This window comes from Ricinus communis, chromosome 2 (genome assembly GCF_019578655.1).
Source record: "Ricinus communis isolate WT05 ecotype wild-type chromosome 2, ASM1957865v1, whole genome shotgun sequence".
In the NCBI taxonomy this organism is placed as follows: domain Eukaryota; kingdom Viridiplantae; phylum Streptophyta; class Magnoliopsida; order Malpighiales; family Euphorbiaceae; genus Ricinus; species Ricinus communis.
Window position 1 is genome coordinate 5058101 of NC_063257.1, and position 22399 is coordinate 5080499.

At 33.5% G+C, this 22399-nt stretch overlaps 3 protein-coding genes across 6 annotated transcripts; 2 read left to right on the forward strand and 1 right to left on the reverse strand.

Annotated features, from left to right (window-relative positions):
* The first annotated feature begins 5176 nt into the window (after nt 1-5176).
* On the forward strand, nt 5177-9478 carry LOC8268426 (protein SICKLE). Of its 4 annotated transcripts, none has more exons than XM_025156399.2 (5): nt 5177-5412; nt 6240-6347; nt 6780-7042; nt 7577-7832; nt 8415-9478. In XM_025156399.2, exons 2-5 carry the CDS (start codon nt 6332-6334, stop codon nt 9107-9109), a joined length of 1230 nt encoding a protein of 409 aa, XP_025012167.2. In that variant the 5' UTR covers nt 5177-5412; nt 6240-6331; the 3' UTR covers nt 9110-9478. The 4 variants fall into 4 exon arrangements, with proteins under 4 accessions (XP_025012167.2, XP_048227064.1, XP_002514052.2 ...); XM_048371107.1 differs by lacking the exon at nt 6240-6347 and adding an exon at nt 6529-6617; XM_048371106.1 differs by lacking the exon at nt 5177-5412 and adding an exon at nt 6529-6617 and having other exon boundaries at nt 6254-6347.
* Nucleotides 9479-10369: 891 nt separating this feature from the next.
* LOC8268425 (VIN3-like protein 1) lies at nt 10370-14747 on the reverse strand. Its single transcript, XM_002514005.3, has 5 exons — nt 14216-14747; nt 12479-13148; nt 11734-12053; nt 10735-11575; nt 10370-10557 (listed from the first exon to the last, which is right to left on the reverse strand). The coding sequence occupies exons 1-5, from the start codon at nt 14268-14270 to the stop codon at nt 10503-10505; spliced, it is 1941 nt and encodes a 646-aa protein (XP_002514051.3). The 5' UTR covers nt 14271-14747; the 3' UTR covers nt 10370-10502.
* A 2273-nt stretch (nt 14748-17020) lies between these two features.
* On the forward strand, nt 17021-20884 carry LOC8268424 (protein ECERIFERUM 2). The gene is made up of 2 exons (XM_002514004.4): nt 17021-17864; nt 19730-20884. Exons 1-2 carry the CDS (start codon nt 17433-17435, stop codon nt 20606-20608), a joined length of 1311 nt encoding a protein of 436 aa, XP_002514050.2. The 5' UTR covers nt 17021-17432; the 3' UTR covers nt 20609-20884.
* Nucleotides 20885-22399: the final 1515 nt, after the last annotated feature.

Below are 22399 nucleotides of genomic sequence, written 5' to 3' on the forward strand. Positions count from 1 at the left end.
CCTATAAATACAAAGCTAACAACATAGAGAAACACATTTGTATCAGTGAGTCGATGATACCATATGAAACACCATACTAGTAATACCATAGCATCCTTCCAGTATCTTCCCAGTTTTTTTGTTTTCTTTTTCCTTTTGGCTTGCTTGATCTTCGTACCCTACTGCTCATCATGGTCTCAAAAGTCTTGGACCTGTATTGGAGGCGATCCACGAAGTGATCACATCAACAAGCAGGTGCATGTCTTTGGATGTTTCTGCACGAAGAATCCTGGAATCCACACCCAATGTGCTCCCTACTTCTTTGGCAACTGTCTCCCATGGTGTTCCTACGGTCAGATTTGCCACGGTTTACTGCATCTGCCATTGCTGGTGGGACATCAGGAAGGTCCTGCAAGGAGGGCATAGCATAATGCATCCAGGGGAAACTATTAGCATGTTAGTGCAACTTTTCCTGTTGCAAAGGAAGCCCGTGATCTCCTGGTAACGAGCGAATTGACATGTCTAGCATTGAACTAATAACTAATTCTGAACTAAGCACCTGAGCTAATGTTGAGGTTTCATCAATTGCATCATCTTTGAACTTTATCAGAAGATTTATGTCACGACCCACCCGTGAGCCCGTGACCGGCACTAGGGAATGGGTAGGCGTAAGCCACCGAAACCCGTAGTAAGCCTGACACTCACTGACTTAAACAAATCTCATCTCAAATTTATATTATTAAAACCACAAATTATTTTAATAGCTACATTCTACATAAAATACTTCGGTCTGCTAGAAAAATTAGGCGAGACCCGAAACTCATAAAATTTACAACTGATACATCTACTAATTACTACTGCGGAGAATCTAAGATTTACCAATTTACATACCAAATCAAATACATCACCCGATGATGAAAGAGTCGGGTTACTGAATAAGAGTCGCGAGAGGACTAATCCACGAATCGACTGAAAGCATAAAATGGAGATCGGTTAGAGTAAGTTAAAATCAAATAACTGGGACTATTGCATTCTTCTCGGAAAACATAGATTATTCAAATCAGTATATCAAACCATGCATATAAATACCAATCATACTGTAATCATACCCTATTACTTTCTTCACAGAAAATATTAATCATTCGAATCAATATATCAACCATGCACGTAAATACAATCCATATTACAATCATACCATAATAAATAAATAAATGAATAAATAAAAAAATAAAAAATATATATATATTTTTACTTTTACCGAACAAGTGGCTCGGTGAGAACCCTAACTCCAAATTCTATCGGCCATTTTGGCTCTCTTAATCCAATAAGATCGGGCGCCCGGAGAGCAATGCTCGACCAGGGACCTTACCTCCGACGAATTTACTCAAATCGGCCCGAGAGCCATGCTCACTGTGGGCAAACCCATGAAAATCTTATTACATGTCCATGATCATTACCGGCGCCGTGCTGATCACGATGTAATCGGTGGCATGTTCTACAAGCCACGTTTCCCAAGACACAATCATCCATTTAATAAATATCATTGTATAATGAAGTCATTCAACCATATCAAATTAATGATTAACAATTAAGAGTAAAACATCGAGTAAATTTCGGTGGAAAACTAATAATATTTGGAATTATTATAACATTACTATAATAATACTCATATTATCTTCAATAATTAATAATCCAGTAAAATTATTGACGTTGAGATATTAATAACCATGTTAAACATAAACTTCCAAAATAGCATATTAAAATCGGACTTAGCAATAGTGCAATGATTAAATGACTTTAACTCATGAGGTTTGGCGACCTCTTGCTCGCTCCCGTGCCTCGGTAGAGAGCGAGCCAAGAACTAACCGACAATCTAGTCACGGAAAATAATTTATCAAAACGATGAAACAATTACAATAGATCCTAGGTCTAGATTCCTAGGACTGTCTAAGAATCTTGACTCGAGGAGAATTCTACCGAAAATCCCGTGAACCTCCCTTACAACACGAACATTACCCCGTAAAAAGCGGGTCCGGGACTGCCAAAACACTCCAAATATCCAACAATTTAAACAACGGGAGTCGGGTCCCCAAACTTCACTATTTCCGACTCGCCACACAAAGACAAAAATACGAGGCGTAAACCGGATGACAATTATTTTTACTCACAAATATCATCAAATACTCAATATAATCCAATAGACACAATTAAACCAAGAATTCCAAAATTAACGGGCCAAAGATAATTACCGAGACGCTCGATCGCTCGGTCGACTCGCCTCCGGCCGCCGGAGTCCAATCGACGATCCGAACACACCATCGAACTCACAACGGCAGTCAAGACGATCCTCGCCCGATTTTTGATCGACAACCGATCATCCGGAGAAATTTGCGGACGATCACGGCCGTCGATTTGCAAACGAAGCCCGATCGCCACAAAACCGGTGCCATTTCGAAGCTTGAACTGAGGAGAGTCGGGATATGTCCTCTGATCTTCCATAGCTCACGGGAGCTCGCCGGAAAAACTTAAAAACCTCGGTTGCCTCCATTTTCTCTCCACCGGATCTTACCACCACCGGCGGTTGTAGCTTTAAGAGCGGCGTCGCCAACCTTACCAACAACGCCGAAAAGAAACATGCCTCGGAAGCCACTGCCTGGGCTTTCCTTGTAATAATCCTTGCGCCAATGAGCTGGTTGTTGCCGCCGGTCAGACCCTCTGGCGTCGGCTTGCAGTCACGCCATCGCCCCCTCTTCCGCAAGGGGCCTGCTCTCGCCCTCTCCCTCTCTCTCTCTCCTCCTTTCTTCTTCCCCGATTTTCTTTCCTTTCAATATCGACATTAGGCCCCCGAACTTTTTCTTATTGCAATTTGGTCCCTCAACTTTCTTAATTACTTACAATTTCATCCTGCAGAATTCCAATTTAACCCACAAACTTTCCTTTAGCCTTTCAATTAAGCCCTTAACTAATTAATTTGGGCCAAATTCGAATTATTGAAAATACACAATTACAAAAATACCCCTGACCGACATATTTATTTACAAAAATACCAAGCTCACAAATTTCCATTAAAACCCCATAAAAATAACATTATACTTTCAATCCTTATTCCAAAATAAATTTCCAATTTAGTCCTAAAACACAATTAAATTAAATAATCAATTTCCAACTTAAAATTTAATACTACTAATCAATTATAATACCAATTTTCCCAAAATTCTTTTATAAACATCCTTTACAATTCTACCATAATTTTCCAATATATAATTTTACTTATATAAATATGCATTTGGAAAAAAATTTGAATAACCAAAATATAATCATTTCTCAAATAGTTTACTTAATTACTCCTTAAAAATCAAACTAATTCGATATGGAAAATAACTCATTTATTTATCTAACATGAACATTCAAAATTTGTATTTAAATCATTCCAATTAAACCGAATAAAAATAAAGCTAAAATTAACTTAAATAAAAACTCATTATTAAATATATAAATAATTTCGGGTGTTATAATTTCTAGAAATGCCATAGTATGATTTTATCTGTACAATCATCGACAATGAGGTCTACGTTATTTAATAACCAGAAAATAATATTTTGTAACATACATTAAACATTAGCAGTAATATAGACCTAATCAAACCAATTAGAAAATATTCGACTATTTGAGGACCTATTAAAACAGAACAAGGATATTTTATTTTCTACTATAAATTTTTAAAAAATTACCATAATAATAATAATAATAATAATAATAATAATAATAATAATAATAATAACTGACATGTCTTTCATCAGAGAAATGCCCATCTCGCTTTCAGAATTCAAAAATTCAAAAAAATGCAATCTGAGCCTTTTTTCTCTTTTTTTCTTTTCTATTTTTTCTCAATCAATGCCTCAAAAGTAAACTCGCCTAATTAGTAATTAGTTTTCCTTTTTTTTTTTGGGCAATAATGAACCTATGTTGTTTTTTTTTATCAAATTTATGATGTATTTTTATTCTTTTGCTTTTAAAGTGTTAAAATATTTTTTTTATTTTTTATTTTTTAAGATTACAATTTTAATAATTTTTTAATTATTTTTAGATAGAGTAACCGAAAATAATTAATAAAATAAAAAAATAATATTTCTGAAACGAACTTAATACTATAAAAATAATATCTTTTGTTAATTTTATAATATTTTAATAAGAAATTTCATCGCACTTTTTTTTTGAACATCTTTTTACGGTCAAAAATTCTATTTTTAAATTTTTTATTTTTATAATATTTTTTAGATTTTATAAAAAAAAGGTATACCTACAAAATATTCTAAGAATATTTCTTTTAATCTTATAAATATTGTAGCTCCAATTTTTATTTTATATTTTTTAAAATCTAATCAGAATAATATACTTTTTAGTATATCTAAATAATATCAAAATATTATTTATTTTAATTTATATTATTATAACTTTTTCTTTTAAAATTTTATTATAAAAATTACTAACAATACATCTATAAAATACCAAAAGAATTTATTTTAATTTATATTTCTATAAAATTTATCCTATAAAGTAAATTTATTATTTTTTTATATTTTAATATTTATAAGTTACATATTCTTTTTGGTGATTAGCACGTTTTGATAATAGAAGAATATATATTTAAAAATACTATAATATATCTAAGATATATTAAATATATTTTAAAAAATAAAATAAAATTAAAATTAAACTAGAAATTATATTTAATAATAAAAAATATATTAAAAATAATAATAAACTATTAAAAATACTATAATACAATCTCAAAAAAAAAACTGCATAAATAAATATCTTAAAAAGCTATCAAAGATAGAATAAGTGTATAATTGATGCTTGTTTGGCTTGTTAATATTTTAAAAGTATATTAAAATTCTTCTTTATTTATATATATATATATATATATTTATTTATTTATTAAGAATTGGCTGCTAATTTTAAATAAAAAATTAAGAATTTGTCATAAATAAGTTTTTTATTAATTCTATATTAATTTTTTATAACAATTAAAATCTAAAAAGAAAAAGAAAATCTACCATTCCCCAAAGGCTCATCAAACTTCTCCATTGAAACAAGCCGTCCGATCAATGGCATCGAACGGCTACGATACACTATCTACCAAAGTGGCGTCTCGCGAGTTACATTCCATCGGCAATAAACAGAGCATCGAGCACGTTTGAGAGCTCTTTATCACACTTGCCTTATTATTATTATAATTATTATTCTCCTTCTTCTTCACTTAACCAAGAGTCTGCATTTCTTTTTGTGAAACACCTAGTTTTCTCGCAGACCAAACATAAAAATAATCAAAAGATCACCTTTTCTTTTGGTTTTCCTTTTATCAATCAATAGAGGAAAAGCTTCTCTGTACAAGTCTCGTCGCTATGCCCACAAACGATGGCTTCTCCGGTACATTTATTTATTTGCTAACTTTTTTAAGAGCTCTAGTTATGCTTGCATCTTTGTGCTTTGTTTCTTGTTTTTATATTATGGGTTTCTTTAGGTGTTCTTATTTGCCCAAGCTTGCTTGTTAGAATCTTTTTTGGGATCAGAAACGGATGAAAACTAATTTGAGTTAATTGCTCCTCTGTACAGCTTCTTCTTGAAAAATCTTGCTTTTCTCTTTTCTAAAAGAAGAGATTTAAGTGAGTGATTTCTAGTATAATGTAAATCGATTCTGTTTTGTGAAGCACAATCGTATTGATTTTGAGCTAACTGGATATGGATGTGGGTTCTTCTATTTAAGCTGAAGTAATTCTTTTGCAAATTCTTATGGCCAAGTATTATTCAAGATAGGGTCTTTTTCTCTTAGAAAATTAGACTTACGCTTCGTTGATATTCACTGGTTATAATAGGTATCGGCGTTGTTACAATGCGGCTTTAGCAAATTGGCAGTAACTGTCATTGTTGCTTGTATTTGTTGCCCCTACAGTTTGCTGGAATTTTTCTCAAAAATGAAAATGCCTCTTTGGTTGGTTAGCTGAAAAAGTGATGGCTATTCGAGAATGTTGAAGGAAGGAATACTTAGATCAGGAAATTTATAGTGTAATTCTTTTGTCTAGGAACTCGAGGGGTAGCGATCAAAGTCTTGATCATTATGTTATTTTTCAAAATTTTTTTACCTTTTGATAATTTTCTTTTTCAACTTAATAATAAGAATTCTGTTTCAAGTATTAAGCCATATAGCTGTCGTATACCAGCTGTTAATGGTCGGTATTTACATGTGGCTTCACTAGGTGATATCCCATTAGGAATGAGGTGCTTCTAAGATGCAGATCAGGAAAGTGATGAGGTCTTTTCTGAGACACAGCATAAGCATGAGATAAACATGTTTGAAGTCAAGGGTAGGGCACCTTAAACTAGGCTTGCCTTTCTATTGTCTGTACAATGCAAACAAAGCACAATCTCCTAGTGATGAACTATTTCATTATTATAAAATATATATACAATGCATGAGAGAAGTGTTATGGTTTAAATTACATTTTCACCTTCCTCATTGCTCAACCATCTTGTTGTTATTAAAAGGGTTTGCTGTGCCAGCTAGATAAGAAGCTACAAGAAGCATACTCTTCTCCCACATGCGATGTTAAGCAAGCTTAATACAAATAAAATGGGTACTCTTCCAGCCATGTGCTCGAGTTCTTTTAGAAATATCATGAACAGTAGTTAAATGTTCTTCTTTTAGTTGAACAGTAGCATCCTGAACTTTTAAATGAATGAATTCTTGTTAGATTTTAAATTGCGATTAATATCGCATGATTTTGAGAATCTATCAGGTGTATCCAATTGCTATGTGTTTAAGCGCCGATTACAAGAATATGCACAAAAAAAGGGACTGCCTACACCTGTGTACGAGACAATTAAAGAAGGCCCTTCACATGAGCCTTCCTTCAGGTCAACTGTGATTGTCAATGATATTAGGTATGATTCTTTGCCTGGTTTTCTCAATCGGAAAGCTGCAGAGCAGTCGGCTGTAGAGGTTGCTCTAATGGAGTTGGCTAAATGTGATGAAGTTAATGACTGCATTTCTCAGCCTGTTGTAAGTCTATCCTGTCTTTTATTAAAATGGTATTGGAAACTAGATGATTGGTAATTTTGTCGCTTTAATACCCTTTGTTTTACATTTCTGATTTATTTAATAGGTACTCACAATGATTGCTGCCTATCTTCCCCTTTCTGTATCTGCTTCCTTTACTAAAATGCATTGCTTAAAACTAATAAATTGTAGGTTGATGTAGGTTCTTTTTCTCAGGTTTCATCATTTAAGCAGGTTTCTTTAAGTCAATTGCATATCAATTGATATTAATTTAGTTTCTATTTATTTACTTTTAAAAAATATTGATTTGGGAACCTGATAAGAAGTTAAGCCCCTTTTTGATGCACTTGCATACGGTGAAAGATTAAAAAGATAAAGAAAAAAACTTCTCCTTTTCATCTTCCTGAAATGTTATTTTTGAGTTGGTTGTTTGTCAAATGATATCTTGCTGCTGATAGTTGATTTGGACTGTACAGTTTTATGCTTCTTACCCTGAATTCTTATAATCCATTTACATGAAATGCCCACATTCATCAGGCTGAGGCTGGATGTTCCAGTCATGTTCAAACCTCAGCAGTTTCTGGTTTTCTTACTAATCCATTGCTCGAGAGTCCTGCAACTTTTCCTGCAAAAGAGGAATCAAGTGCAACTCCAAGGTTTGATTTTTATACAAATCCTATGGCTGCATTTTCTGCTGACAAAAGGATTGCTTCTATTAACCAGCCTGCACCAAGATACTTTATTCCTCCAAGTAATAATGGTCCCATGCCATGGTTTTCATCTCCTGTTCCAGGTAGAGTGCTGCTTGAACATCCATTTATTAATATTACATATATGCTTCTTTCAATTTGTTGTATTCAGTGGTGGATTATGCTGTCATTGTTTCTTTTTTTTTTTTTTTTTATGATAGTGAGTAATTGTCTGAAGAAAACTTTTTTTTTATGAGGATGTTATTTTCCCAGAGATAATTGGCATTATCTTTATATGCTGGTTTTTAAGTGTTTGATGTATATTGTAATTGTAAGTAATGGGGCTTTAGAGATATCAAATGGATGATTAAAGGAACCTTCAGTTACCTGCAGGTCAACAGCCGTGAACTAATCGTAGCTTAGCATGGCAAAATCACTGGGGGCTTGGAAAATTTTAATAGATGTCTTTATAGTTGTCTCAGTAACCATGGGAAGTCTTGGATTCAAGTGTGCATTTACCTGATGTCTTGCATCTGATTTGGCAAGATCCTCAAAATGTGCCCATTGATTTCAGTTAACCAATTGAAGGGAATATATTATATATGTCTCTTTGTGTGCATTCATGAAGTTATATGATGTTAATGATCTTATCCTCCCATCTCTTAACCTATTTTTTAATCTATCAGGACCCGGGAACCCTGGTATGACTCCCTCTCCTGTTTATCAGATGCAAAGCAATTATTTACCCAATCAGAGAACGCATCAACAAGGTCCTTATAACAGTGCTGTTCCCTATAGGAGTCCAAGAGCTGGTCCTTTTCCCATGCACCAAGGAACCCCTGATGCATGGAATGGACCTGGTGGTATAGCTGCTGCTGCTCCTTATAGAGGTAGAATGTGTCCATACCCCATCCATGAAAGCAACCCAGGGTTTCAGCCAGCAGGGAGCCCTAGTTTCAATTATGGACAAGGCAGGCCTCCCTGGAGTGGCAACAGTCCAAGTCCTAGATCAGTACATGGAGGCAGTTCTACCTATTCAGGAAGAGGACAGGGCCAATGGCATGGCAGCAGCAGAGGCCAGATTTCTGGGCAGAGTGGCAGAAGAGGTTTCCATTCTCGTGGTCCTGCACCAGGTGAGGCATTTGGGCCAGAATCTTTCTACGAAAAGTCTATGGTTGAGGATCCATGGAAACAATTGGAACCTGTTGTATGGAAGATGCTGGGAGTTCCTGGGTCTTCAAAGTCCTGGCTTCCAAAATCCATTAGCAGGAAAAAACCAAGACCTTCAGAGTCTTCTAACAATTCCAATTCTAAACAAAGCCTTGCGGAATACCTTGCTGCATCATTTAATGAAGCTGTCAAAGATGGGCCAAGTGTATAATTGATGCTCAAGTTCCATGGAGAACTTTTCTAACAGTACAGAAGTGAAATTTGTTTGCCTTGTTCAGCTAAAGAGGCCAAACAATCATTTAGTGGAGCGTAGCTTGCTCTTTCACCACTTTTCTCCTTAATGTCAGTTCTACGAGGCACCAAAAGGTTTACAAACACCCCTTGAGAAAGGAAATATGCAATATCTAATTTTAGATTGGCTTGCTAGGTAGATTTCAGTATCTGATATTATAAATTATGCGAGATGTTTCTCCTGCTGTTCGTTAAATTTCATTCTTGTAATTGATCTATACTAAGTGGAGCGAAGACCTCCATGTATATTTTTCGTGATTAGAAAATTACATTGGCTCTCTTAGCAGCATATCAGATTGTCATTTTTACCTACTCTTCACGGTTCTTGTATATGTCCTTCAACTTCTTACTAATTACGGAAATGACATGCAACACCTTTGGTATTGTGGGGATGGGAATGTCGTTTTCGAAGGTTACTTTTTCTTTTTCTGTTTCTGTACTGTGAGAGCAACATCGATTGACATGAGGGGAAAAATATAAAAAACCCTAATTTTAGAGAGCAGTTGAGGCAGGGAAAGGACTGTTTGAACATGTAAGCAGGAACGTACTCCTACAGGGCTTCTCCTCTTTTTATTAGTCAGAAGTCCTACAGGGCTTCTTAGTGCTTTAGATTTGGACCTTTTCAATTCCCCAAAAGGCTGGTGGTCTCTGCTTTAAGAAGCAAATAAGTTTTTATACAGTGGTTCATTGTCTTTTACCTAGGCCCACAGGACAGCCCAGGCACAGCATTAGCATACTCTCATAACTGGTATACCTGCCAATCATAGCTCCAGAAGAATTATCTGATGCCATAAAGACAAAGTACAGATCTTCACATTGCGAGAACTAACTTTGTAATTCATACCATAAATTAGTACCCATATGTAGAGGTTACTAACAACAAATATCTCGTGGAACAAGATTTTCTAACTAATCACGGCCAATTATAAGTTATAAATGAATGTTTTAAGGTGAAAAGGATTCAGCCTAACAGGGAGGGTCTGAGGATTAGAATGTGGTAATTACTGCTAGGCTTAATGAATGGGTTCTTGCGTCCTTTCCTCCCAGTATATACAGCCTAGTTGAATAGGAAAATCCCCATCATGTAAGGTTTACAAGAATAGTGTTTGTAAATGGTCTGAGCATCCAAATATAAAACTGCAAGAATTATGCTATAAGCAGTCTTCCAAAGACCCAGTTATTAGATGCAAAGACAGACTATGATTAAAATAATACCCACAATAGATGTTTCAATTCGGTTGTCCCTCAAGGAAACATTTTCCTGAATATTCTTTCTGCAAAACATTTTCCTAGAGAGTTTTACTGTACAATGATCACAATGTTGTATTTATGAGCCCGCCCTCCTTAGATGTTGCATGCCATGAATTTCTGCACAATGGAAATACCGTGCATTGTTAAGTACAAGGGTGCAGAGTATGTATGTTAACTTATCATCAATAAATACTGTGAAGGAGTGATAATTTCTTTTAGTTCCCACCACAAAATACTAGAACACTAAGTACTCTTTAAAAATTGTAATCCCTTTTCAGTATCTAATGCCACAACCTGGTGCAGAACCCATGCTCAGGAGTTGTTTTTCTCTCAGAGCAAATCTCGTCCGTGAAGGAATGGATGAGCTGCCCAGCCAAGCTTGGTGGATCATCAATCAAAGCCTCCACAAAGACGTTGACCACCCTTCTCTCTTGCATTGTGGCTTTCAAGCTGAACCAAGTTAGAAATTTTACTCTAAAATCTTCTACTATGTGCCCTTTGCTCTCTAACCACTTCACTACTCTCACTGAATATTCGTAAGCACTCTCCTCTTTGTGCTTTTTACAGCCCAAGGCTGATACATCTTGCATTTCACTAGACTTGCAAGGGGTGGAAGGAGAAAGTGATTCAATGCTTATTGACGAAACAACTTCCGTGGAAGCTGGCAGTGAGCATGATCTTTCATTCTTCTTCTGGTTGATGTACTTTAAAGACTTTGATCTTGTCGAGTGGTCCCCAATTAATTTGATGTTTCTGGAGTTGGCTGATTTCACTTGAGATTGAAGTCGTGTTATTCTAGAATCTTCTTCCTCTGCACTTTCACCTAGAGCTGTAACACCATCATTTGATGTAGGTGTATTCCATTTAGTTTCTAAAACATTCAGAATCCCTGTGCTGCCAAAGAAAGAAGCCTTGCAGCAATACTCAGTAGAGGGGGTTAAACCAGTTATCTTAAATTTTTTCTCTGGCTTCAATATAATATGAGTGGGCTTGTGTGGATAATCCTTCACTGTAGACCCACGATGCCACAGCATGCAACCTAACAAGTCCTCGGACAGATTATCTATGTATTCAAGCACAACAAACACAGATGTCGGGGAGGATTCTTCAAATCTAATCTGACAAGCTGAAGCCACTAGAGTTCAACAAGCAACATCATAGAATGTTAGATATTTAATTCAAATTGGAAGAACTGACCCTATCTTATCACTCACTTCAGGACCAACTGAATTAATTTCATTCCTAAATCCATAAATTGATTGAGATATGCAATTTTTAGGAAAAGGAACTTACATGTTGGCTCTACCTTTTTGACATGATTAAGAGAGCAGTCAGAAAATGCTGAATCAAAAGCTTCCACAGCAGAAGCACACAACTTCTGAACTTCAGCACCACAGGAGAGCCTTTTAACAATTCCTCGCGCCATCTTGGCATACACTAGATCAAGAGGTCCCAACTCTTTCTTCAGCAGTTCCAAAGCAGTTTCTAGGCTATTCTGCATTTCCTTGTATTGCTGTGTCCCCGTGAGAATCTTATAACCCAATAGGACACGCAGACACAATGCATCAACTCTTCTAGCCTCTTGGGCAATCAACAATTGTTTTTTCCAGGTTCTGACAAAAATACATCAGCCATTTCATTAGCTGATTTCTCCTCTAGGTTAACAATCTAAGAATTTTGCACAAAAGTACAAAGGCAACATTAGGTCTACCAGCATTATTTTGTACCACATGTAACCACTGGAATCAGTTTGAGATTCTGATACTCACTGTATAAATATTTGATTAAGAAAGCCACTCAGTTTTGAATATGTGATCTTTTTACAACATTGAGATGGACTGTGATAAGCACAAAATTTAATTGAACACATATTTGACATGCAAGAGTTGGTAACTCAATTTCACAGCTCAAACTCAGCCAACCCTGTATTTGTTTCAATTTGTTACCAAAATAACATAAACAAATACCAATTGTTCATGAAGCTAAACAAGAAGTTCAGTGGTCAAGAATGTTTTGTGGAGAAAAAAGTGGAACCTACCTCATTAATCCATTAATCTTCCCACAAGAAACACAGTAGAAACTTCCATCCAACTTTGCATGACAACCAGTCTTCATAATTCCAGTTCCTTCATTCTTCAAAGCACATATCAAATGGCAAGTAAGTCCACATGACTTCTCATCAAGAGAATCAGAACCGCAAGTTAACCATAGACTAGGATCCTTGTTATCATCGTAGTAGTGACAGATACAACAAGAACATCTCTTGCAAAAAGCATCACCTGGAGATAAAGTAGCTTTGCACGCAATATTCTGACAGACATGGAGTTTAACTTCTTCCTCTTCTTTGTTATTCTCCTCATAAACAAGATTTGTGTCAGTTGATAGTTGAAGTTGTGATTCTTTCTTCCTTTGCCTTTTAAATCCAGCCTCAGTTTTGGCAGGAGACAGGGCAATAATATCATTAATGTTGCTCCTTTTGGACTTCTGTGAAACCAACTTTAAAAGGTGCTCTATCATCCGAAGTTTAGTATATCCCGAGTATTTTCTCTCTTTACCCATCTCAGCGCAGATAATTTCAAGAAGCTCCCTGCGGGTGAATGAACTAAGAATCTCTGTGGCATCTTCAGACCGCTGAGCAATCTCTCGAATGAGTTCTCTTTTCTCCCCCATGCTTAGCTGACTGCATTGTGCAGGATCAAGCACAAAGCCTGAATGACAACAACCAAATGCTCAAATCAATAAGCTAAACTCCATCCTAAAGGCATATGCAAGCAAAATTAACAGCTACTGTTACTCCATCCAACAACAAAAGGATGAATGGATGACTATTCTAACTATAACATTTATTTAAGCGCAAATAAAATACTGAAAGCACACAATCAACTAAGCAAGCTATTATATCACTAGCCTAGGACATGCTCTAAGGAAATGCAGCTGGCTTATTAAACATGACATTGACCCTGTGAAACACATTGATGCCAAAATCTCAGGCTTTGCTGTTTATGGCCAATTAGGTCAGTGTAACAATGTCCCACAACCAGTTGGCATTAATCATGTTAAACTCGTGCCAAAAGCTTTTCCCTTTGAACCAGGGAAGGCAAGAGAATAAATGCCTGAGATGAAACCACATCTTCAACACTCGTGAAAAAGATAAAACCTTTGTATATAAACAAAGGACTTTATTACTAATCTTAATGTTTCATTTCATGTAAGGTATATACAATTAAGCCAAATCTGGATTACCCCAGTAAAGGTATACACACAAAATCGGGTGAGGGAAGGAGCATTAAGACTTGCTGGGTAGATGAACTACCAAGCATAGTTTGATCCATAAAAATCAACTACTGATATACGGTAACTATTGATATATGGTTCTAGTATATCGTTGATACAACTCAAAACCACGCAGAAATTGGCCCAAAAACAATCATAATGATACATTACATAGTCATATATGTCAGTTTATGAGAAAGACCAGCAAATTACAACAACAGCCCGACATACATTATCAGAAGGAAAAGAAAAAGAGAGAGAGAGAGAAGGCCATGAACATGTCTAACAAAGAAAAAGAAAGGTACCGGAGAGGAAGAAAAACCCAGATGAGAAAAGGCAAAAATGTGACAGACATTGTCAAAGAGAACACTTAAAATGGTCATAAAACTTATCCACTAATTGTAAAAGTGAATACCCATAAAAGAAAGCCAAAAAGAAACACAGAGAGGGGGGAAAAACACAAACTAGAAAGAAAAAAGAAGGAACAAATTTGAGAACTTACCTGAAAACTCTCCTGAGACCATGTCTAATGGTCTCTTCTTCTCTGGTTTAGTCATAGCAGAAACCAAAAACGGCAACAACAAAAACAACTAAAGCAGTATAACTAGTAGTTGGAAGCAAAAGGAGTCTTAAATGGTTAGAGATAATAACAAAAAGGAAACAAACTTGGAAACAGGAAAGATTTTAGAGGAACAAAAGAAGAAAAGAAATAAGTGATAATCGGCACAATGTGACTGAATATATACGAGAGTCTGATGCGATTTTAGAAGGAAAAGGATTCTTGATTTCCTTTTTTTTTTTTCTTTCCTTGGGGTGTTATGCAATTCTTTTAGGTGTTTAGCTTTTTCTTTATGGGTGTGCGTTTAGTGCATGATGCATTAGCCCACGCGCCGCGGAAGGCGAAGGTGACTCTATGTGTGATGCAACCGATGCGAAGAGTGAGGAGTGAGAGTTGGCCCAGTTTCAGGTCAGTCTCTCTCTCTCTCTCTCTCTCTCTCTCTCTCTCTCTCTCGGGTTCTTTTTACTATTTTGTTGTGGAAGACGTGACCCGAGTGGGGTCCAACTTTTTTATACCAGAGAGAGATTATGTTTCTGTGGGTACAACAAATTTTTTGCCATTCCGTAAGTCCTGCTATGCTTGCCGTACGTTTAAGTCATTCGTGAACCCTATCGTAACCGTCTGATTTGGAGTGTGAGTCCCAACAAATAGTCATGCTCAAATATGATCTTATTATTTGCTCGAATTGTCTTATTAGACCTTTAAATGTTTATTTATCCAAATATAACCCAATAATTTCTAAAAGATGTCAGTTAAATCCTTTTAGTTTATAGAGGAATGGACAGACCAAAAAAATAAAGAACTCCGGGCACTTATTTTAACATTAAAGCCTAAGACCACAAAAATAATAATTATTATCTTTTACTCTTTCTCTTCTTCTTTTTTTTTTAAATAATATAAACACAAAATAAATAATTACCATTAGTTTTTCCAAACCACCAATTGTCCTCTAAATTTGCTTATTACACACCTACACTTTTACCCAAACAAAAATAATCTTTAATAGCTAAATGCATATTTAGCCATTTGAATTTTAATGAATTAATCGCTTTGATATTTTAATTTTCAATTTAATCTAATAAATATTTCAACTCATATTTTATAATATGTGACTTTATTTAACATGTCAATGTATTATTATATATAGGTATTTTAATAATATTATTGAACAAAAGTTAGATGTCAGGTAAATTAAAAGTGTTTAATAGATTATAAAAGAAAATTTTAATATTTATTAGATTAAATTAAGAGTTAAAATATTAAAATGACTAAATTATTAAAATTAAAAATTTTAAATAGTATTGTGTCCCTTTTAATGTTTTAGAATACAAACTGCCTTTCCATTTGAGAAAATGGAAAATCAAATTCAAAATAGTATTTTTAGTTATACATAAAACTAAAGAAAAAGAAAACACACGAAAATGTCAATAAAACTCAATAGAGAATGATTCCTTATATATTTTCTCATTTATGAGCAATCATGACAAATAAAATGGATAGTTAATTAATTAATTATTATAAAAGAATAAGAAAATTCACTTCCTGTCTTCACCAATCAAATATCAAATCAATATAAAGAAAAATATCTACAAAATTTTTCAATTCTAACAATTTTTAAAATTAGAGTTTATTATACTCAATCGTACTTTTATCTCTAGCAGATTCAATTATTTTTTAAAAGTTTTATTTGAAATTAAAATGTACGACGATAAAGAATTATTTATAAATTCCCACATAAATTAATAAAATAAAATTACATAACATAATAATTAAACAGATGGAGAAATTTGTTCTTACAAAAAAAAAAGAATAATTAAATTCCTGTCCTCACCATTCTCTGCTAAATTTCAGCCTGGGCTGTTTTTGACTAGGCCACTAATGGCCGGCCCGAGTCCAGTTTAATTGCATTAAACGGACCAACCACTAAGCCCATGCCAGGATAACTAAATTCGAAACACAATATTAAAACTTAAAAAAAATAAATAAACCCTTTTTGTCGTTAGGTAAAGCCACGACTAATTTATTATTTCTATTATTTTTAAATGTAAATCATGTACTGCGCTGTAATATTATCAAGTAGACATGCCAGTAATAAATTCTATTAAATCTCAGGTGTCAAATTCTTATTGGCGGACATAAGAAATTATAGTGCATTTTGAAAAAATAAAAAGTTATAAATCCAATCAACGCATGATCATTTGATGACGTATTTGAAAATGGTTGAGAAATTGAACGGCTAAGATTTCAGCTGCTACGTGGTTAGTTTCTGTTCGCTAAACTGTGTCTTTTATCACTAATTTCCACTTTTTTTTTTATCAACTGCCTGCTTGCTCTGGGCACGTGATATTAATTGTGATCCACTAATCTCCCTTTCATTTCTTAATCAGTTTGAAAGTGAACTATTCTTGATAATATTATTATATAAAGAATTTATCTTTTTAAATGTATCTTAATTTTATTAAAATTAGTTAATAATAAATAAATATTAACCCAGACACATATTATATAAAAATGTATTTTATTATTTTTTAATTTTTATGGACGACGATGAAATTCTCAAAACCTAACCTGCTCTGCCCCAGTTGCCATTCCAAGGTCCACCGGTAACGATATTGTTATTGAATTGTGTATTGAGGGCCCTATTTTATACGTGGCAACATCTCGATGAGTTTATGAGAGAGTTAGAGTTAGACCTAATGATGTGTTATGCAACTCCCCAACTACCATAATTAGGTTGCTCTTTAATATATCATGTTCTTCTCTAGTAACCCCGCAAGTTCTTTCTTTTTCATTTCTCTTGCACCTAATGAACTGCACACGTTTTTCTGCATCATCCTACTTTAACTAGCTGAAAAGATAAGGTCAAATGTCATGTTTTGTTCCATGAATTCCAATAGCACAAACACACAAGAAGATCAAAACTATTTCCAAGAATTTAATTAGCTTCATCTGTTTACGTGACCCCCCAAATATAGGGGGTATTTAATTCCCCTTTTGCCGTAGTTCCTAATCGAAAGTGAAGCTTCGTTTTGGCTGTTAATATAATACTCCCCTTGCTGTCCTCCATCTCTTTAGCAGCAAAACGAAGAAAGCACCTAACTCATTTCACATACGCACATACTTTTGCTGTATTCTTTCTCTCTTAATCTTTTTGGTGACCATGGCGCCACCAACTCCCTCCACCCCAGTTTCCGGCGTTAGGCTGTCCACGGTCGTTCCGGCGGAGGTCACCGGAGAGAGTAACCAGGACTATAAGCTAACAAACATGGACTTGGCTTTGAAACTTCATTATATAAAAGGTGTGTATTTCTTCGCAGCTGAAGCAGTTCAAGGTTTGACCACTTCTGACTTGAAGAGGCCGATGTTTCCATGCCTGTCTGTCTATTACACTGCTTCAGGAAGGATCAGGAGATCTGAAACAGGCAGACCTTTCATTAAGTGTAACGATAGTGGTGTCCGGATTGTCGAAGCTTTTTGTGACAGAACGATAGAGGAATGGATGGCAACGGATAATGATCTGGATAGCTTTCTTCTTGCCCATGATCAAGTTCTTGGTCCTGATTTAGGATTCACCCCCCTTGTCTATATACAGGTAAATTCCAGACCCAGTTATTATGGGCATAATGCATCAATGCATGGCCATTTATGAAAAATACTGCATAATAGATCAAGGGTCACTCTCTCCTTTTGCTTTCTCTTGAATTCTCCCTTTAAGAGAATTGTAGAATTTCTGCTCGTACGTATTAAACAGTGACAAATTTTCCATACAAATATGTATTATCTTCTGAAGTCTAAGTGCTTGGAAGAGTTTTATTTTGACTTTAGAACTGAGTTCTTTACAAACGTGTAGAATAAAATGGGATGGAGATTAGTTAGGATAAAGAAATAGTTATTCTGTTTATGGATATCCAGATTTTTCTTTTTCGGAAAAGAAAACCCAAATAATTTAGAAAGAAAATAATCTTTTGGGTAGAAATCAACTTGAAGATCCCATATCCAGAATCGGATAGCACTGTAACTGGCAAGAACTACGATTTTATTGGTCTATGCAAATTCTTTATCGTATGATAGTATATATACATATATAAGTGTTTTTTAGATTTTTATTAAATGATTGATATCTAATTAATTATCTAAATATATATATATATATATGTATTATTTATTTATAAATTTAGTATAGATAAAAAGATTAAGTATCAATTATGTTAATTTAATTATGATGGACCGCTAATATAAGACTGATATTGTCTCCAGCATCACAATGTATCTAAATCCAGATAGTTAGAGTGAATTAATAAAATAAAAAAGATAACTTATTAATTAATGCAAAATTCTTGTTTAGATTTAGTATATATTTTTGTCTATATATTAAATTGATAAATAATTAAAATACATTTATTAGATTTAAATAATAAAATATGTGTCAATTATTTAATATTAAAATATAAAATACTCATAAGTACGTTTTCTTTTTTTGTTGTATACACAAAACTTAGTTAAGAATATATTCTTAAATAATATAATTCCTAAGGACCACTTCAGAAAAGTTTAGATTTTATTAGTCTATACAAATTCTTATCTATACTGAATTTAAATATGATAGTATATATACATAAGAAAGTGTTTTACATTTTTATTAAATATTTGATATCTATTTAATTTTATAAAATTAATATATATATATTATTAGTTTGTTATAATTTTTATATATATATTAAATTGATAGATAATTAAAATATATTTATTAGTCTTAAATGATTAAGTATATATCAATTATTTAATACTAAAATATCAAACATTCATATATATATATATCCATTTTTTAGTTATTACGTATACATAAAACCTAGCTAAAAATTATATCCTAGCATCTTTCTCCATTTTCGAGTAATAGCTACTTTTATTTCAATAAATAATATTATAAATCTTATTTTATAACCTATTGATAAAGCAATTCTTCTTTATATATCCCAAACAGTAAATAAATGCATGATTAATTTTTGAATATATGAACATGTATTCTACATTAATTTCCCTTAGAATCCAAACTTTAATAAAAAAAATAGGAAAATAGTAACACTATAAAGTAGATACCACTGCGGTTTGATATAATTTCTGCATAAGTTAACATTAATTATTATTAGAAATAAAAATTATATTACTTCTTTTATTTTTTCATTTTATAATTTTTTTAAATTTAAAAATATTTTAATTATTTATCATTTTTATATTAAATATTAATTTTTTATTTTATTCTTATATTGAAATAGATGTGATAATTTTTACAATATTTATACAAAAGTAATTTAATTTAATTTATTTTTATATAATTACATCTATTAAATATTTCTTAATAAACTAATAAAAATGACTATTAGGATGGAATACAAAAAAGTATTTAATAGTATTAAATTAGTTGATATTTGTATCTCCTTTTTTCTGTTTGAGAATCAGTTCACTTGGTTCAAGTGCGGAGGACTGTCTGTAGGACTCAGCTGGGCTCATGTTCTTGGTGACCCATTCTCAGCTTCAAACTTCATTAACAACTGGGCCCAATTTACTCAAGGTCACGTGCCATGCAAGTCTCTTCACGTGCCAAACACGAACGAACCCGAATGCCCACCTTCAATTCCGAGGGAACCATTTTCTTTAAAGCGGGTCGATCCAGTCGGAGACTACTGGTTAACTACCAATAACTGTAAAATGGAAACTTATTCTTTCGTTTTCACTGCAAAACAACTCGACACCATATTATCAGAATCAGCCATTTCTGATCTTTTCCAGACGAGCAAGATCTCGCATTTCGAAGTCATTTCCGCAATAATATGGAAATTATTATCCAAGATCAGGGAAGATTCAGGGCCAAGAATCGCGACGATTTGTACAAGAAAATCTCGCAACCATGAAAATGAAGTTTCGAGCAATAAGATGGTGTTCAGCACAGTGAGAGCAGATTTCTCGGTGGCGAAAGGCGGTGTCGATGAACTGGCAGCGCTGATTGCAGAAAAACAGGAAGGTGAAAATAGATGGATTGAAGGAATAATGGAGTGTGACAAAGGCGATGACCAATCGAACTACATAGCATATGGTGCAAACTTGACATTTGTCAATATGGAAGAGGCGAATATTTACGGGCTGGAGTTGAAGGAACATAAGCCTGTTTATGCAAATTATACTATCAATGGGGTCGGTGACGAAGGAGCAGTTATAGTGCTTCCGGCCGGGCCTGATAAGGGTAGTAACGGGAGGAGGGTGACACTGATTTTACCAGAAGATCAACTGAAAGAGCTAAAATATATGGTCAGAGAAGAGTGGGGTACTGTTTTAAGGTAAAATAAGTCACTGCACAAATATATATATATATATATATAAAATATTTATTATAGTTTGTGGCATATCTCAATGGGTTGGTTGATGAAAATAAGATGCGAAAACTAGTACCAAGAAAATGTACCATTCTGTGCAGCAGGCAAATGTATGGGCTGCTTGCGGTAGTAGTACATGAAATATTCTGTAATTTGACTGGGAGTGTTGATATAGAGAGTAGCTAAAGGGTCGGGTGTGTATTCGTTTTTTAATTCAAAAACGACAGCTTTTTATTTGTTTATAGTTTTAAGTTTATAACGAGTTGATCCAAAAACCGTTGCTTCTTTGATGGCCAAACTCAGTAGAGTCCTGCATTTTAAAGCGATTCTTTTTTCTTTTTTAATATCATTCAAAGCTTTAAAAAAAGAAAACATATTTTCTTTAACCCCAGTGTCAAACCACCCATTAATGGGAGTGGGGGGACTCGGGGTTGGCCCCAAAAACTGGAAGATGATGAGTAAAGTGGGCGGTGCACCATAAATAATTGCAGTCCCCTCTCCCCTGTCTTGTCTGAAAATTATGCAATAGACAAACAAAGACAAAGTAAATGTTGCTTTCTTTCTTTCAGGCAATGTGGGTGAGTGAGGTCAAGGGCTACTCCTACTTTTCTCATTTTGACACCCAGCGAATCACATCTCGTGTCTGATTATATTTATTTTTATTATAAATTTTATTTTTTAAAAAATTATTTGTATTTGTAATTAATTTAGCGATAATATTATAAAATATTAATAACAGTCTTTTTTTTTTCTGAGAAAACAGTCATTGATATAACAGTAGAGTGTTAAAAGAAAAAACAAAAGGTATCAAATTATAAAGAAAAAAACAAGACTTGTAATTAAAAAATAAAATTAATCACATGAATGGAAGAAGAAGGCATTAACATTTTTAACAATAAAGTGTTAATCGAGTAAGCTACGATCATAAGGTAATTATTTATCAAAAAATAAATCAAAAGTCAGTTTCCGTATTTTATACTCTTACTAATATAATTATATTCGTTGAGATAGCAATAGAATATATATTCTATTTTTATGCTATAATGACTTTTAATTAAGACACCTGACTGATTTGCATCTTTTCTTTTTAATGCTGTAATTATTTGACCCTTAAATTTGCATTTAAGTACAAATTTTTAATTAGGAGAAACTCAAGCTACTATATACCAAAATTATGTTTTTTTTTTTAAATTAAATGAGTAATTATTTTCTTGCACGTTAGGCCAAGCTAAAAGAGGTTTACTCATTTAATTGAATTTATGTTATTGTTATTTTAATTAATTTTCTAACTAAAAAATCAAAGTCAATATGTATAAAACTAATACATATAGATTTAGTCCGATAATAAATTTAATAACTATGCATGAAAAGGGAAAGAAAATAGAAGAAAGCCTTTACCTTGAATGGCATTTTATTTTACAAAATAGGAATATATATCTAATAACCATTCATATATTTAAAAGTGTTTAGTCTATTAACAAAAGAAAGACTTCTACCTTGAATGTGCATGTTTTATTTATTTTATTAATATATTATAATTTTGTTGATGTGTTATAAAATTAATTTTCATTGAAATAAAATATTTAAATCAAACCAAAATTAAATTAAAATAATATATGACATAACTAAAATAGTCTGATTTAATTTATGAGTTTTAGCCCTACACACACCAGGAGAAAGGCTTTTTTTTTTCTTCGTCCATTATTTTTTGCCCTGGAAAAGTCAGTCACTGAAAAGTTCACTAGAACTCTCTTATGAC

Bases quoted from the DNA above. Each gene is read 5' to 3' on its own strand.
- LOC8268426 (XM_048371107.1), top strand. From the start codon at position 6,587: ATGTTAAGCAAGCTTAATACAAATAAAATGG. The intron at 6,618-6,779 runs GTACTCTTCCAG...AGAATCTATCAG, and splicing joins GCTTAATACAAATAAAATGG to GTGTATCCAATTGCTATGTG. The intron at 7,043-7,576 runs GTAAGTCTATCC...CACATTCATCAG, and splicing joins ACTGCATTTCTCAGCCTGTT to GCTGAGGCTGGATGTTCCAG.
- LOC8268424 (XM_002514004.4), top strand. From the start codon at position 17,433: ATGGCGCCACCAACTCCCTCCACCCCAGTTTCCGGCGTTAGGCTGTCC. The intron at 17,865-19,729 runs GTAAATTCCAGA...TTTGAGAATCAG, and splicing joins CCCCCCTTGTCTATATACAG to TTCACTTGGTTCAAGTGCGG.
- LOC8268425 (XM_002514005.3), bottom strand. From the start codon at position 14,270: ATGACTAAACCAGAGAAGAAGAGACCATTAGACATGGTCTCAGGAGAG. The intron at 13,149-14,215 runs GTAAGTTCTCAA...GTTGTCATTCAG, and splicing joins GGTCTCAGGAGAGTTTTCAG to GCTTTGTGCTTGATCCTGCA. The intron at 11,576-11,733 runs GTAAGTTCCTTT...GTTGAACTCTAG, and splicing joins CAAAAAGGTAGAGCCAACAT to TGGCTTCAGCTTGTCAGATT.